At 38.0% G+C, this 16,195-nt stretch overlaps 2 protein-coding genes across 4 annotated transcripts in view; one reads left to right on the top strand and one right to left on the bottom strand.

The window, feature by feature from the left end:
• Nucleotides 1-3,183, top strand: part of ITGA4 (integrin subunit alpha 4) — a 35,721-nt gene extending 32,538 nt beyond the window's left edge. Inside the window, exon 28 of the mRNA XM_063400408.1 lies at nucleotides 611-3,183. Within this exon, the coding sequence (XP_063256478.1) occupies nucleotides 611-703 (93 nt within the window). The 3' untranslated portion in view covers nucleotides 704-3,183. The remainder of the gene's footprint in view (nucleotides 1-610) is intronic.
• Nucleotides 2,491-16,195, bottom strand: part of CERKL (ceramide kinase like) — a 52,135-nt gene continuing 38,430 nt past the window's right edge. For all 3 annotated transcript variants that reach the window (XM_063400410.1, XM_063400411.1, XM_063400409.1), the window contains 8 exons: nucleotides 11,471-11,545; nucleotides 10,214-10,391; nucleotides 9,882-9,950; nucleotides 9,535-9,560; nucleotides 9,343-9,451; nucleotides 6,321-6,417; nucleotides 4,964-5,130; nucleotides 2,491-4,165 (listed from right to left, as the gene is read on the bottom strand). In XM_063400410.1, the coding sequence (XP_063256480.1) occupies nucleotides 4,084-4,165; nucleotides 4,964-5,130; nucleotides 6,321-6,417; nucleotides 9,343-9,451; nucleotides 9,535-9,560; nucleotides 9,882-9,950; nucleotides 10,214-10,391; nucleotides 11,471-11,545 (803 nt within the window). In that variant the 3' untranslated portion in view covers nucleotides 2,491-4,083. The remainder of the gene's footprint in view (nucleotides 4,166-4,963; nucleotides 5,131-6,320; nucleotides 6,418-9,342; nucleotides 9,452-9,534; nucleotides 9,561-9,881; nucleotides 9,951-10,213; nucleotides 10,392-11,470; nucleotides 11,546-16,195) is intronic.

The raw sequence follows: 16,195 nt of genomic DNA, 5'->3' as shown, positions 1-16,195 counted from the left end.
CCCTTTACAATGTTTTATATGGCATCTCATGTTTGCAAGTGATTTATGTATTTTAATGATATCAAATGGATCATTTTTGTGGGATGGTGCTCCACATTTAAAATCACTTGACACATGATGACTGATAGTTTAAAACATGGTTTCATACCAATGTAAAATGTTTAAGATTTCAAAATGCAACATAAATACTAAAAAAAATCTGTGCCTAAGAGAAAATTAGTAAGGATGCAGATCCTCTGACTGTGATTAAGAAATTGTTAACTTCTTTCCCTACATCGAGACTTTCTCAATCCATCATTTTTACAGGGACATGTAGAAATAAATTTAACAGGAACATTTTATTACCATATTTTTAAAAATACTGGATCCTGTGGACTGTTCAAGTTCACAAGCCCTAGTCTTGACTCCATACAGGAGAGCATTAGCCTCCCAAAAAGTAAAAGAAAAAGCAAACCTACTTTTGTGATTGAGGGGTAACACTTGATTACTTCGTATGACAAAGCACTGGCAACTACCATACTTCATAAATGCCATACATATGCATTTTTATTTTAATTAATCTTTTATGGTTTAGATTTGCTGACAACAGATTCCAAATTATGTATTTCAGATTGGCTTTTTCAAAAGGAAATACAAACCAGTCCCTCAAGACATGAACAGAAGAGACAGCTGGAGTTTTAAAAGTGGGAACAAAAATGACTAAGAAGGCAAATAAATGTTTGATTTGAAAATGAAGAAATGAAAATTCAGATTAATTCACAGGAGAAACATCAGCAACAAGAAACCTAGGCCTTGAGCTTACTTGCTCTTGCAAAACATGCTTTATTTCCTTGAACTGTATGGAGGACACACCTTTACTGTTCCAATAAGAAAATGATAAACCAGTTTGTTCTGAAGTCTCACAGTAAAATCTGAAATATGGTCTCAGACAGAAGAACACTAAAGATAAAGAGAAGAATTACTTACCAAAAGGAAGTATTTGTAAAAAATATTTGTATTTTTGGCCAATCCTGGAAAGTAAGATCTCAAACACATTAGAGTGTAAGTTGTTCTGTTATTTTTAAAGTTTCAATGATATTCAAGAAGAAACCCTCTCTCATCTTGGCCTGGCATTTTACCAAGGGTAAGTTAGCTCAATTCTGTAGGACTGTAAGTAGAACACACAGACATAGAAATGGCTCTCAGAAGTTCTGGGCTTCTGCAGGTAACCTCAAAAGCTTTGGCTTCACAGGCACAGCCACATCACTGAAGGTACTGAGACACCCAGGCAAGCCAGAACCAGGAGGGCCAAAGGTGAATTCACAACAGGGAATTTGTGGGGAGTAGCCTGGAGATGCAGCTGTAGGAAGATCAAAGTATTGGAGATCATAATTTGTAGCCATCTATAACATGGTACTTGCAAGCATAATAGAATTATTTGTTTCATCCTTTCCTCTGGCAGTGCTGCCAAAAGGTTTTGGACTTCTCCACTGAATTATTTCTATGTGGGTTTTTTTTAAGCAAGTATTTATTTTTATTTATTTGAAGAGTTTTCTATAGTACTTCTAATAGGATTTAGTGCTGGCATAGACAGGCTTCAGCTGACAAAACAGAGACACCCACAAGACTCCAACTGCCAACCGTCATGGGCCAAATTTTATCTTTAAATTAAGTACTGTAGGAAGTACTTAATAAGGAAGTCACTTGGAGAGCCAGCTTGGGTTCCTGGGAAGGGTCAGATCAATGTCATCCAGACGGGCACCCTCAGCAGCAAAAGGCAAAGGACTGAACAGAAACTTGGATCCAACCCCTGCTCTGCTGCTCCAGGAGGTCTCTTCAGCTAGCTAAGTTTGCACTGCCACCTAGCTTTGGTGAAACAGCACCAGCCACAAGGGAAAGAGCCTTCCTTTGCTCCCCAGAGTAGCTGGAGAATGTCCAGCTTCTTCAATAGCTGAATTTATTGCACCAGCAGGACAGAGGATGGCCGTGAGGCTGGGCCTTGGATGTCTTTCTGAGCTGCACCGAGAAAGGAACGTCACCTGTACAAATGCTCTGGGGCTGACCATCCTGAAACTCAAACCCACAGCGAGTGCCTTCAGTGCCTCAAACCCACTGCTCCCAGAGTGCCTGGTGCCATAAAAACCATGTTACCCACAGATTCCAAAGGTGTTTGGGACCATTCTGTAACTTCCTTTCACTCCATCTAATGCCAAAGATGTGCATCACTCCAAAGGATGTTTTCCTCTAATAGCTACAGTGCAAGAACAAATGAATGTGCATATATTTTTTTAAAAGTCAAAATAAAGTATGTCAAGAATGAAATACTTTCTTGCAAATCTCTGTGAAAACTGTATCAAAAAATGCTTACCTTCCACATGGCTTTAGTGAATTTTTGCACTTTAACCAAAAAACCTTTGAAATTAGTTTGACATTACAGCATACTGTGAAAAATATACCTCAAATACTGGAAGAAGCATTCATGTTCTTTTGAGTACAAACAATGCAAGGAAGTGAAACCAAAGCATTTTATTTATCTTTGAAATAGTTTACATAAGTCAGTACATATGATAATGATGCCTTGGAAATTGTACAGATTTGATTGCCTTTTCCTAGGATATGAAGCAAAATTATCAAGTTTTTCATAAAAATGAATGTATAATGTCCTGATGGTGGCAAGATTATGAAGTATTACTCAACTGCAGTTTATTAAAAAAATCCAAACAAGTTAAACACATGAATACTGTTTGTTCTGCAAGTTCAATTCTTTTGTTAAATTGCATTTAATAAATAACAGTTAAATCTACTAAATGTTGCTGGGATGCCTTTTTAGACAACATAAAGAAGCTTATATTTAACATCTTAAGACAGTTCAAACTATCTGATGGGAGAGAGTATGAATTTTAAGGGGAGACTGCTCCCTGTGGCTTGGACAACAGGTAACAGCTTGGGTTTAGGAGCCAAATCCTCAGCTGCAGTGCTTTAGGTGCAGTACTTAGTCCCTGTGTATTTATGACAGATAAGAATTCTTACAACTATTTTAAACCATTGTAGCTATGGCTCTCTTGTAAAGACTTAAGGCCTTGATTTAGCCACATCATACAAGGCCTGAATTCACACTGCACTGGAGTGCTTCCTGAAGAAAGCACCTAAATCCACTCATCCTTGCATGACACAATGCAGCTCTCTCACCATTATCTGTGCACTGCCTTCTGAACAACTCCTAGAGGAGTGACCAGGAAAACACTCGTTATCCAGTCCTGCAGATGGTCTGCTACTTTTCATCTCCAAGGAAGACAGTTCCCAGAAAAAAATAGAGTCTTGATTTGCTGTCCTCTGAAATAATTGTCTTCAGTATTAAGTAAATTACCAAAAAACACAAACACTCAAAAATTATATTTATGCTCTACAAGGAAATGACAAAAATTTAAGTCAACTCTTAAGTTACTTATGACAACTTTAGTCTCAGCAACAACAAAAACTATGCTGAATAACATTTCAGTTCTAGGAGAAAATATTAATTTTATACAAAGCGATTTTTAAAATACATTTTTACAAAGCAAAGCCATATAGAACATCAGCATATTCTTTTATATTATTTGACTAGAAATATTTTGAGAGCAAATATATTAAGGCAACATTAAAAATCATAACTAGAAACAAAAGTACTTGATTAAAAAATAAATGCATCCATTTTTATTTTGCCACCACTCTTCAGCTAGAGCTGGTGAGTAGGGTATGGTTCTTCCCTTGCTGAGTTACCTGAGAACGTGGATAGCAGCAGCAGACTTGGAAGCATCTCATTCTAAAATAATCTAGACTAATGAAAAAAAATTCTTTTCTGATGGACACTTCTCAAACCCGAAATTAGCAAGAGACCAATATAATCAAATTTCATTTTTTCTTGTTAAAGCCTAACAGCTTCGACACAGCTAAAGAGAACCTGATAAAAATATATAATTGAATAAGAATTTAAACCCAGAAACAGAACAAACACCCCCATTAAGCTTCTGCTACAAGTGACATCAGTACAAGTCCAGACCTTGGAGAGCTGTGCACAGGGGAGAGAACAGGGTTCTTTATTGCAGAATTTCCAGTGTGTCCCTTCTATATGCAGTTGCATGTTGCTTTGGAACTCTCCAGGTCATCAGTGTTCACTCCATAGAGATCAATAAGTTGAGGATGCACCCTGGGAAGCAAAGGAAGTGAAACTTTATCAGACAAATGTCTACTCTTGCAATGGGTGTGCTGCTATTAGAGGTTGGCGAGGAGAATGAATTCATACGAGCTCTTACATGGAAATAAATCAGGGTGAATTACATTTTGACACTCCTCTAGGATCATTTTTAGAAGAATATGTTACATATCCTACAACATGATCTGCCTTTTATTTTACATACCAGACTTACTCTGAGCTGTGTGCCTTCAACTAATCCTGTTGAAGGGGCAGAAAAATGAGCCACTGCCCACTTAATTCCACTGATAATCCTCCCATTTCCTATGTATTTATAGAATCATTCTTAGATGCTGGATATGGAGACTATTCTCAAGCAGCATTAAGTTTTCCTACATGTTTTTCTTGACCTTACACATGCCTCTTTCCCAGGAGGAATCCTTGTCCCAGAAGGAGCTCTCATGGAGATACATTATATACACCTGTTCTCCAAAAAATGGAAGGGTAAAATAACAGGAACAAAGAAATAAGGAGTAGTAAAGTAACAACGAAGAACTGGAGTGGGAGCTGATGAAGCACCAGGATGGAAAGGCCACGTGAGTTATAACAAACCTTTCCAAAGATGAGCACAAGGCAACCATGGCAGAGGCCCAAACGCTGGTGGAAGGGCCAGAGCCTGCAGTGCACGGCAGTTCTACTGCAGGGGCATTTAGAACACCTCACTCTGTCCTGTCTGTGCCCTACAGAGATGTAGCACACCTCAGATGGCAGCACTGATCTCTTAGGGGTCCCTAAATGGGATATTAACCTTACCGAACATGCACTTCTGATGCTGCCTTCATCAAGTCTCCATCTATGTTCCAAGGGTAGTTTCCTTCTGCATTCAGACATGCATTTTCCTTGGCATCAGGTCCACTTCTAAGCCCTGGTTTTACTTTTACTTCTCGAACTGTGTAGGTCTCAACAAAGGGAAAATTGAACTAAACCAAACACAGACAGACAGCAAATGAAGATGAAAGATACAGGTGGCAGCTTAGAACAAAATGGGTTACCTGAAATTAAAAAACTGGCTTTTTTTTTTGCCCTAAATGGGAACATTTTACTCAAGCTTTGACCACATGAGCCATTATATACTCCAGCTAGCATTTATAGATTAACATGATGTTTTTATCCTAAAGAGCCTCAGAAAAAAATGGTAGTGTTTCATCTGTATTCACATATTGGACTCGACCAACCTGCAAGGTAAGGGGGTATGTTTTGCACATACCAAATACTTTCAGAACATGTGAAAGTCCAAGCAGATTGCTTCCTGTGCTCTGTTCATCATTAAGTAGTCTTGTCCTAAACCAGGCTAGTTAGAATTCTAGTAAATGGTTGTCTTAAGCTTAAAGGAGGACCCACATCTGCTTTGTAACTATGAAGACAGAGAAAAGCAATGCCTTCCTCCAAAAGCATAACTGGAAAGCTTAAGCTACTTCCTCAGTTCAGCCATTAGTGCTGTCACCTCCAATTGTCACCATCCAAACTCCCTGGCTGTAGAATTCGAACCCAAACCTTCCTGTTAAAGTGATTTCAGATACCCCCAGAACATCTGAATGAGTACCAGTGCTTGGGCCATGCAGTGGGGCTTTAGACAGCAGTAAGATCTGTGTTTGAATGCTTCATTTTTCTCTTCCAAGACAGAATTATGACTACAATTTTGAAACACAGTTCTGCAAACATCATAACTAGATGGGATGCATACTTGCTAAAAATCAATGCCCACAACCCACTGCTACCAGCACAGCATGCTGTGACCTGCTGAAATTACCAACTTTACCAATTTTTGACAGAGTTGTGTGATGCCCCCACAGTTCTGCATTCTTCATCTCTGTACTACACAAAATTCAGACACAGCATGCATTTCCTTATTGTAGTGAAAAGGCTTTACACCCATAAAACTACGGTACAACACAAACACAATTTAAACCACAACAGATGGACTGAAATAGGCTAATCTGTATTAGTCTAGTGATTTAAAAAAAGAAAAAAAAATCAGATAAAAAGGGGCTAATGTATTCTGACAGGAAGCTAAGTCTCCTTACGAGGATGCTAACATTAACTCTTGCAGCTTGTCTACTTTCACGATTAACTGTTCTTTTTATAATCACCAGAAACAAATTAACGGCACCTGATTTTGTTCACTGGTGTATCTCTTCAGATGCTTTATAAACTCTGTTCGAGAAGTGTTTTGTACAACAATAAGAGCCATGCTTCCATTATTCAACCTGAAAAGCAGACCAAAAAGATAATTCATTAATTTGCAAGTATAGAAGGCTCTTCAACAGCGTAGATTAGAAAGTATATTTTTAAAAGCCTACAGGAGTAAATTACTAGGATCCTCTCAATGATTTTTCAAATCCTTTTGCTGACCACCACCCCACAGATCAATATAAATTATGCACTGAAGTTACTCAGCATCGATCTCTTTATAACATGCATTGTAATAATAACTTGTAGTGCTTTATCCATAGCCATAATTTCTTAAACACAATGCATATAAACTAAGCAAAGCTTGTTTTTCTACTTAACAGATGGTTTTTAAACATTGGGGATCACCAACTCCTCTTTTTACTCTTCTCTCCAGCAACATGTACCAGTTACCATGAGTAGCTGGTGAGGCACTCTGCTGTGGGGCAGAGCTGTACCCAGAGGACAGTGCCATGGTGCATGGAAGCCCCCAGCACAGACCCAGTGCAGTGGGTTCCCCCACACCCCCCACCACCACCCACGCTGCCCGAACAAAGGCTGCCATCTCCAACTCACACTCTCTTAGCAGGTCGTAGTACGGTTCTGTTTATACATTTCACAAAAGAAAACAAAAGTTAAGGACTAAGAATTTTGTACGAGATAAAACAGTCATGTCCTAGAGACTAACCAAGAAGAGCCCCCCAGTGCAGGTGCTCAGGGACTCTCAGTATCCAGTCACCATGGGTAAAGATACCCAGTGCATCTTTGAGAAGTGGGGTCAGGGAGTGAGCCAGTGTCAGCTCCCCCATTCCTTAATGGAATGTGCCTGGACACAGGAGCTAACAACTGGAATATCCATGCAGCCATGCCTAAGTCCCGTTTGAGTTATAGAGACAGATCAGTGTTCAACAAGAGTATCTGATGAACATGGCAATCCCAAAGGCTGAGACTGCCTTCTGGAGAGAGATGCTGTATTTCCTATCTTCTGCACATGCATGCATACACGTATTTATTTAATCAGCATCTATGTTTGGAAAATATCTTAAGAGTGTTTAGAAGAATTACTTCCAGCCTAGCAGCACTGAAAGTGATAGTTCAGATAGCTACTGAACAGCTACTGCCTCAGGACTGTTCTCAGACCATGGTAACAGCACTATCTGGGAGGGTAATTGTTACATAAACATTCAGCAAGTCACCTGGCACAGCAGCACTTTGCTGATTCAGGGAAGAGTGATGATGACATTTAAAAAGTTGCCTCCTTATCATGTTTGTTTCAATAAAAGGGCACAGCACACTACTGGGCTTTCAGCACTAGGGCCTTTCATCTTTAGAAATGACTAAGAATTCTCGTTAATTCTCAAGAAATCCCCATCTGCAGTGAAGCACAACACCTATGCTGTGAAAGACTCAGCCCACAGGGCTCACACACACAGACTGTTAAATGTATCTGGACGTGTTTCTGCAAATTAGACCAGTGCAACTGGTGTTACAGGCAGCAGCCAAAGCTTGCACCCACTTCAAATGTCTTCACATGGCTGAAATCTCTTGGGGAAAAAGAAGAGACAAGAAACCTAGGTGAGTTCCTTCCATAGTGGGTCTCGAGTCTCTAACAATCAGTGCCACATTTTTGTTTCCCATATTGAAAAGAACTTTCAGTCAATAAGCTATTCACTATGACAAAGAAGTTCCTGTTTGAGTCTACCCTTCTACTGTACTAGTTGAACCCAATTCGGGTTTTATTTTTAAAAAAGATGAAAGAACAAATTCTTAAACACAAAAACATAGGGAGATTCACTGAGAGAGAAACTGGCTTGTTCAAACCTGCAATTATTGCATGGAGTTGTCACAAAATTCCCTGTCATTGAGAAATGGGGAAGAACAGATAGAGAAAGCAAAGCTAAAATTCTCATCAGAATTTTGCAACTGATTGGAATACAAACACACCTAATGCAGAACAAAGTTCCTCAGATGAGACAGCATCAGAGCACTATCTTGAGGACTGTGAGATTAGCAGGACCCTGGCAGCAAAGAAAACTTCTCATGAAGAGTCTAATCAGAAATAATTTGGTTCTACATTGTTTCCAAGAAGTCAAATTCTATTAGATAAGACAGTAAGTTTGAGGAAAAACACCTCATCAATTCTTCTCTAATTTTACATAGTGACAATCTAATGCAACAAAAGTCGACTCATTCCATAAACTTCCCTGAGCACTGGGGTTTTTTTGGCACATATTCATGCACACACATGAGTCTCTGCATTCTTTTTTGAGGGAGCATTTTGTACTTTGCATACAACTGCAAAGTTTTACTTGCTATTCTGCTCTATTGCCAACTGGATACAACAGGTACAAATATTTACCACCTTAAACTGCTTTGGTCACCACAAAGCTGCTCTCAACAAGCAGCTAAAGGCAAAATGAGTCCACATCAACAACCAAGTTATATACTCCTTTGTTTTTCCAAACCCTGCATGCAGAAGCTTCATTTCTCAAGGTCTGAGGGAAACCAAACAACAAATAATACGAAAAAGACAAGTGTGAAATTTAGTCGTTAATAACATGAGAAAGACTCGTATTTCATTTTTGCTGGCTGTAGAGCAGAGACAAGGGCCACTTTTATATTTGAAAAAATAAAACAAAGTCTAAGGGTGAAGTTTCCCCATAAAGCCAAATCCTATGACAGATGACTGCTCGATGACTACTACTTAAGTCAGACTTGCCAACTAATTTAATCACAGCAATTATCCACTCATAATTCTAGTTAGACTGCTTGACCTTATTTGCCTGATCCAAAAACTGATTACAATTCCTGGGATTATCGAGTCTGCTGCAGTCTACGCTCCCTCCCCCAGTCCAGAGGGACTAGACTACCTAAACATAGGCTCATATTCTCGGAAAAGCCAAGGTCTTAAGGTAAGATGTCAGAATTTATAGACATGACTAATTCTCTAAACCCATACTGACCTCGTATTAGGTGCCAAGCCTCTTGGTGCCATTGAACACAGACAAGGGATTGCCATAATGCTCACATTCAGGAAGTGACCCTGAATTTTCTGCCATTGATCCTTGCTACCTAAATATAACACAGTAATTCTGTATTACTCCATTTCATCAGCCATGGTCCACTTTTAAAAAATCCTAAAAGCAGAAACTCACCTTTTTTTGTTCTCTCTTTCCTCTTTCTAAAAGGGTGGAAACATGTAGGTAAAAAAAATTAGAGTCATTTGCACATTTAAGCAACACATACTTTATTTAAAAAGTAACATATTAGTGGAACTGAACAAATGGATAATATTGAATGGAAGTCTGCCTTGTAACAAAATCCTCTATAACAGTCTACAGGAAACACTTTACACTATGTATAAGTTTGCAGTTGTCAAAATATTTTTTTAAGATTATATCACCTGTTGTTTAAATTTGAACATAGTAAAGAATCTGTATAATTTCATTCTTCAAAGACACATTTTTGTAGCTTTGGAATTTCTTGGGTCCGTGTTACTTACCTGTCCTTTTCATGAGAGTCCTCCTGCAGAATTTGTAGAGGGAGAAATGATAATTCACATTCCTCTGGCCTAGAAAAATATTGACATTTACTATGAATGTAAACAAACATTCTGACTATTAGACAGACTTTTATCAAAGTTAAGATGATTTTAAGGAGATTCTGAATGTACAGAATTTATCTCCTCTTGAACTTGTAAGAGGGAGATACATCACATCTGAGTTACATCTGTCTGCAATTAAGACAAACTGCTGCTCTCTCTATCAGATTTATTACTTGACTTTCCTCAAGAAAATGAGAAATACTAGAAGAACACAACATCTCTTGGCATACTTGAGATCTGCCAGCGTTTTGATGAAAGCAAAATCCTTCCTCTGACTGGAGGGCATCCAGCGGTGCTTCTCAGCCAGAGCCAAAGTCCTGGCGCCGAACCCAAACATGGCCGAGAACCCAAAGCGCAGCAGCTTGCTGGGGGTGCTGAAAGTGCACACATCCACGGCTTGAATGTGCCCTGAAATCCCATAGACAGAGAACAGGGGGAAAACAGTCTGTATTTCAAATGACACACAACTTACCAGTTCTTTTTCATCTACTTTAGCTGGGGGAAAAAACCCTCCAGACTCCTCTCTCTCCAGGAAATGAAGTTTTACTAATCAAAACCAGGATCAATCGAGATAAAACTACGACTCTATCAAAGCAGTCATTTCAGATGCTCGAAAATGTTAAAGTTATGGTAAAACATTTGGCTACTTCATAAGGCTGCAAAGGGTCTGACTCAATTCTGTGCACATTTTCAACAACTAGAATCAAGGAAAATGTAATATCGTTAATATTTGCATAAATCTCTGCAACCATTTCATCAAATATACGTAATAACTGCACAATGTACTGGAGGATATAGAGGAACTCTTAAATATAGATTTAAAATATATTCATATTTACAGTTATAAAATATAAACATATCATTCTGTTCAAGATAGGATATATTCACTTTTTCTTTAATAGACACTGGGCATCTTCCACTGGATTCAGCGTCTCTGATTTTTAACAAAAGACAGGTTTAGATTCTGCCTGTAACGGGTTTTGTACTACAGCTTGAGAAATAGAACAAAGGCTCCTCCACTGCAGATTGCAAGATCAAGAGAAGACTCAAGAGGGACCTTACTCTTTTATATCTTTTTTATAATTTTAAAAAAATTCTAAAGAAAGACTGCTTTGACAGTAAAATTAACATTGCCTGACAAATTATTTGCTATTTCTTATGACCCAAAAATAAGATTTGCACTAGCAATCTACTTTTCCCTTTTAGCATAATTACATTTTGCACATTCAAAACCCATTTACTGTGCAGACTCAGTGGTCTGACACAGTTTTTTCTATAAATAAAGCTTTCTTATAGAAACTGTTGGTATTTAAAAGAAATGCACCTGGAGCTAAAACCAGAATAGAATCATTTGGGTCTTAAAGCCTTACAATATAGGTTATAGTGACACAGCAAAATCCTATGCCTTTACTGAGCGACTGGTTATGAGAAACTTCTGCACACTGCTTTATTATTTAAAATCTGGTAGTGAATGTAAAAATATTTACCCATGACAATGTGCAATGTTGCTGTCACTACATGTTTAATACCATAGAGTGTATGGGCCAAAATATTTGTAGTACCTGTAAAAGTGAACAAAGTCTGCTGTAAAAAACATGAGAGATACAGAACAACAAGAAAAGCATTTTTTGTTATTGCATTTTCAAAAAAATAAAGCCTCCCCATAGATTGTCTTGTTAACAGCAGAAATGCTGAATAGTATTGAATTGCAACCTTTAAAACTTCCAGAGGTGTATAAAATCTTCTCTGCAAATTCATTCATAAGTGCCATAAAAAAAACAAAGCACGGGGAGGAACAAGCTTTTCAAAATATTGCCTGTTTGGGTTTGTTTAAACCATCTCCTTAATAATCACCCCTTATATACCCAAATGCTGTACTAAGGAACTAGAAGGCAGATTGTCTAATAAGATGTAATTGGGGAATATTTTTAGGTTGGTAAAATAATACCCAGACAGGGTAAAACTGTACATTTTCCAAGCCAAATGATATTTAATCTAGTCAAAGATAGCTGCTGTGCTTCTTGAAGGCTAGATTTTAGATTCTTGGAAGGAAGAGTGAATAAAATTAATTACTGCACACCAGCTTCACAAATAAGAACTCAATGACTGAAAAGCAGAGAAGGCAGAATGTGACATCTGACAAAAAAGTGCATTCAGTGCACCAAAACTGATCCATCTCACTTTTATTTGTCACTGCCTGGGCACTGGCAGCCAGATGTTCTACCAGCCACCAGAGAGAAGAGCAGATTTTGAAACAAGGGAGTGAGTAAATCAGGTGACAAATAGAAGAAAAAGTCAAAACCCAGCAATGTCAGCACAGAGGTGAAAGAGAGAGTGGAAAATCAGATGTCAGTCTGTAAAAGAAAGAAGCAGAGCTCTGAAGGCCCATGACTGGTGTTGGTTGACATGTCAAGGCACTTCACCTGGGTAAGAAACATGGATATAGATATGTAAACTTTGCCCTTCTGCTTTAATGCCTAGCACATAAAATACTGTCCATCAGCTGACTTTTTAATATAAATTTATTTTTAAACTCATGAAGAAGGAGTAGTTGTGTCTTTCCTAAATGGGTATAGTTAAAAAAAAAATTCAAATAGATTCAAATTCTCTCGTTTCTGGAATTACTTAGCCAAGCAGCAGAGCAAATGAATTCATCTCTGGAAAAATAAAGGCCTGCCACCAAACAGGCAGAATATTGACTTCTTCCTATCACTGATTAAGGGATGAATAATTTCATACAAGTTTAGTTAAAAGAACAAAAATTACAAAAGGAGAGTTTAGAACCTAACATTCTCATATAAAAATGAGCTCATATAGATTTTCAAATTATTTTCTTGTTTGAATTATTTAATAAGCTACAGCAGCAATAGACAATTCTAGATGTTAAATTTGCCCTAAGTTTCATGGAAGAATTACTTGTCTTTCTGAAGTAGGGGAAAGAAGAGAGGAAAGGGAAACACTATCACATGTCAAACAACAGGCACTCAATATTTAAATAAGCACTTTTAAAGCATCATGTACCAGATTGAAAAATTTTGTTTATCCCCAAATTCTACTTTGATGTCATGAAAAGTGTAGGAAAAAATACTGGATTTGTAAAGACTGCTGTACATAATCACAAAGCTCTGAAGGCATTATGCCATTCTTATTCAGGAATATATATTTGATTTTTTTCAATAATTTCTCTAAATAAGAAATTGTAGTATAACTGGGAATCTCACAGATCACCTGTTAAGTCCTTAGAGCATCTTAGCCTCGGCAAGTAATTCAGAACTTCATGGAAAGCTGCCATAACACCAGAGAGAGGAGCTCTGAGATCCTGCTATATGAAGGAAGTGAGGTATATCTTTTAAGGCAACAGATATCCAAAAACTACAAAACCCCTACATTTAACCTAAAAAGCAATTCTTCTCAGAATCCTACATGTACATGCCCAACATTATTTCATGTTTGTATGACTTCAGAGATTCAACTTCCAGATCTGACTAGTTCTGCTCAGCCAGTGAAGGTAGCTAAAGAGGTAACTCAAAAATGCTCTAATATTTCCTTCAATCAGAATTATACAGCTTTTATCAACTGTTATGAGTATGTCATAACAAGCAAATCACCCATGCAAGCAGCAGATCGTTACAAGTCAGGTAAGTCATGCTTTCTTCCTGTATGTCAAAATAGGGCAGTTGCTATTCTTAAAAAATGCTTCACTTCTCACTGAAGATCAAGCTAATAAAATTCCACAGGGTGGGATATAGTTTGGAAGATCAAGCTTGGTATGGGTTTAAGCTGCAATCCTGATTTAAGAGTAATTTATCAATGCAGATGGCAGCAAGATACCAAATGACCACGGCTGAAGTCGGTACCAATCTTCAAACTGACTTTAATGAGACTTAAATCTCATTCCTACTAAACAAGATAGGCACAAGTAATTGCATCCTTCTCTTAAATCTTTGGAGCTCATTAACATTTGCAGAAGTAAACAAGGCAAAATCCCACCCTTCCAGGACTCCCAGGAAGATAAAGCAAGTTCTGCATTCAAAAACAAAAGTACCACATCCAGCCTTTCACAAGTTGAAGAAATAGACCAAGCACAGTTTTGTGGGAGCAAGCACCATTGTATTCTCTAAAAACTCCACTTAGTACATGCCTACCAGCATTTTTGATCCCAATAATGACTGACTATGTGCCTCATTAACTAAGTCCTAAACAAGCAGGATGCCAAACAAAATAACCCAAACCAACACAAACGAGCAAACCCAAAACATGTGGTCAATAAACAAAGCAGCAACGATAAAAGTTATACAAAAATAATTATACAAGCCTTTCTGATTTAAATGGTGATTCAATAATGGTTTTAATGCTACTATTCGTACTCCCAAGTAATCTCTTTCCCCTATGCAAGCTCAAGATATTATTTACCAATAACAACTCTTTCCCTGAACCCTATCATACTATTTCAGAGACTAGAAACCTTTGATGCCCATGACTTGCACTGCTCACACATTAGTAAGTCACTATGACTTAATTAGTAAGTCATATTTAGTTCTCACTTCAGCTACTCAATTTAATGTGAAAAGGTTTCACCCATACAATTCCAGCATCTCTATCATCAGCATTTTTTTTTACAGAAACAAAGATTATTTTATTACTCCAACAATGTAATTCTGTTCAGAATATCAACCGACTTTCCTGGTATTACAAACGACTTCTACCACCTCCTTCCCACCAAAAGTGCAAAAGCATCTCAGTAAGAACCGAGTATCTGCAGGTCATGTAAAGCATGACTGATGAAGGTACCAAACAGAAATTGTAGAGAAAAAAATTGTCCTTGGAAGTGCAAGCACTTCTGCAGTACAATTAACTTAATTAACCAGACGACATGAATATTCATAAGGCTGTTAATGTCTCCCCCATCCAAACAGATAAATGTGATGTAATGACTTCCTAGTCAAGCATAGCTAAAATTCTGATGAAAACTGCACCAACATTTTGGTTCTTTGCCTGAAATATCAGAGAAATTAATAGTCCCTCAGTAATATTTTATTTTCTGAATTAATTGGGAATCACGAATTTATTTAAAAGAGCCACTTTGGACCAAGAGGTTCACAGGCATCAGATATAGATTGTCTCTTGTTCTGTAACAACTGGATAGCTTTTTTAATGTCCTTCCACAGTTCCCCCTCCCCTTTCTCTGTTTCCCCTCCGTACAGTTTCTTAGCAGTAGTTCCCATAGCAACAAACACTCTTGCTAATGGCCAGCAGTACAACTGCAGGCTTCCCCACATCTCATCCATCTGATTTGGACCACAACAAGGCAGCTCAGTAGAGTATTTCAGTAAAAACATACTCCCCTCTGGACCCCTCTCTTCAGGAGGTAAATTGTTTCAAGAGCATCTCCCTCCCATCAAGATGACTGAAAGTTCAAAATGCTGTCTTAAGTACTTATTACAGAGGCTAAAACCAGATTTTAAGCCACCCACATAATACTATCCTGTAATTCTGTTGTTGTTTCTGCTTGGCTGGAAAATCCCAATAATTTTGTACAATGGATTTCTGGTGGAGGAAAAAATGTTAACTGATCAGAGTTGCATCCTCGTGAGAGTAAGTATGATACTTACGTGTTTCCTACCTGACTAGCTCATGGGATATCAGGAATATGGAAAACAAACAAACAACGGATTACTTTTAGGAACCTATTAGAAGTTTCTTGCAATATCATTTAATAAATGTTCTGATCCTCTTTTACAAAATCTATGCTATTCTGTGTAAGAAACCCTACAGAATTCTTTTGGGTTTACCAGTCCTTTTAGATCATGATGTATTTGTCATAAACTGCACAGAGTAAGCACCAGTGATGAGGCACAGAGACCTACACACAGCATGGAGTCAGGTGCTGGACAGATTCTGTCTCAGCACCATCGAGATATTCAGAGTGACTGAGCTGCTAAGAGAGGGCCCAGCTTCTGGACTCAATTTGATCACCTTCATGTCTGAGACTGCTGTCTCGTTTACCTAGGGGTTTTCAACCTGAGGAAAAAGCTAACGTAATCTTGCTCCTTTACAAGCAACTAATGCTCCTTTTATATGTACAAACAAACCAAAGGATTTGAAAATCTGCTTGCTCAGTTCAAATGACATGCTCCTTTTTCTTGTAGAAAACTAAAAACAATGATTTGCTGTTTTACTGGCTGTAGGAATTTTTTCCTTTCCAATTACAA

Source organism: Prinia subflava, chromosome 6, assembly GCF_021018805.1.
Source record: "Prinia subflava isolate CZ2003 ecotype Zambia chromosome 6, Cam_Psub_1.2, whole genome shotgun sequence".
Taxonomy (NCBI): domain Eukaryota; kingdom Metazoa; phylum Chordata; class Aves; order Passeriformes; family Cisticolidae; genus Prinia; species Prinia subflava.
This window is presented reverse-complemented; position numbering and strand designations above follow the sequence as displayed.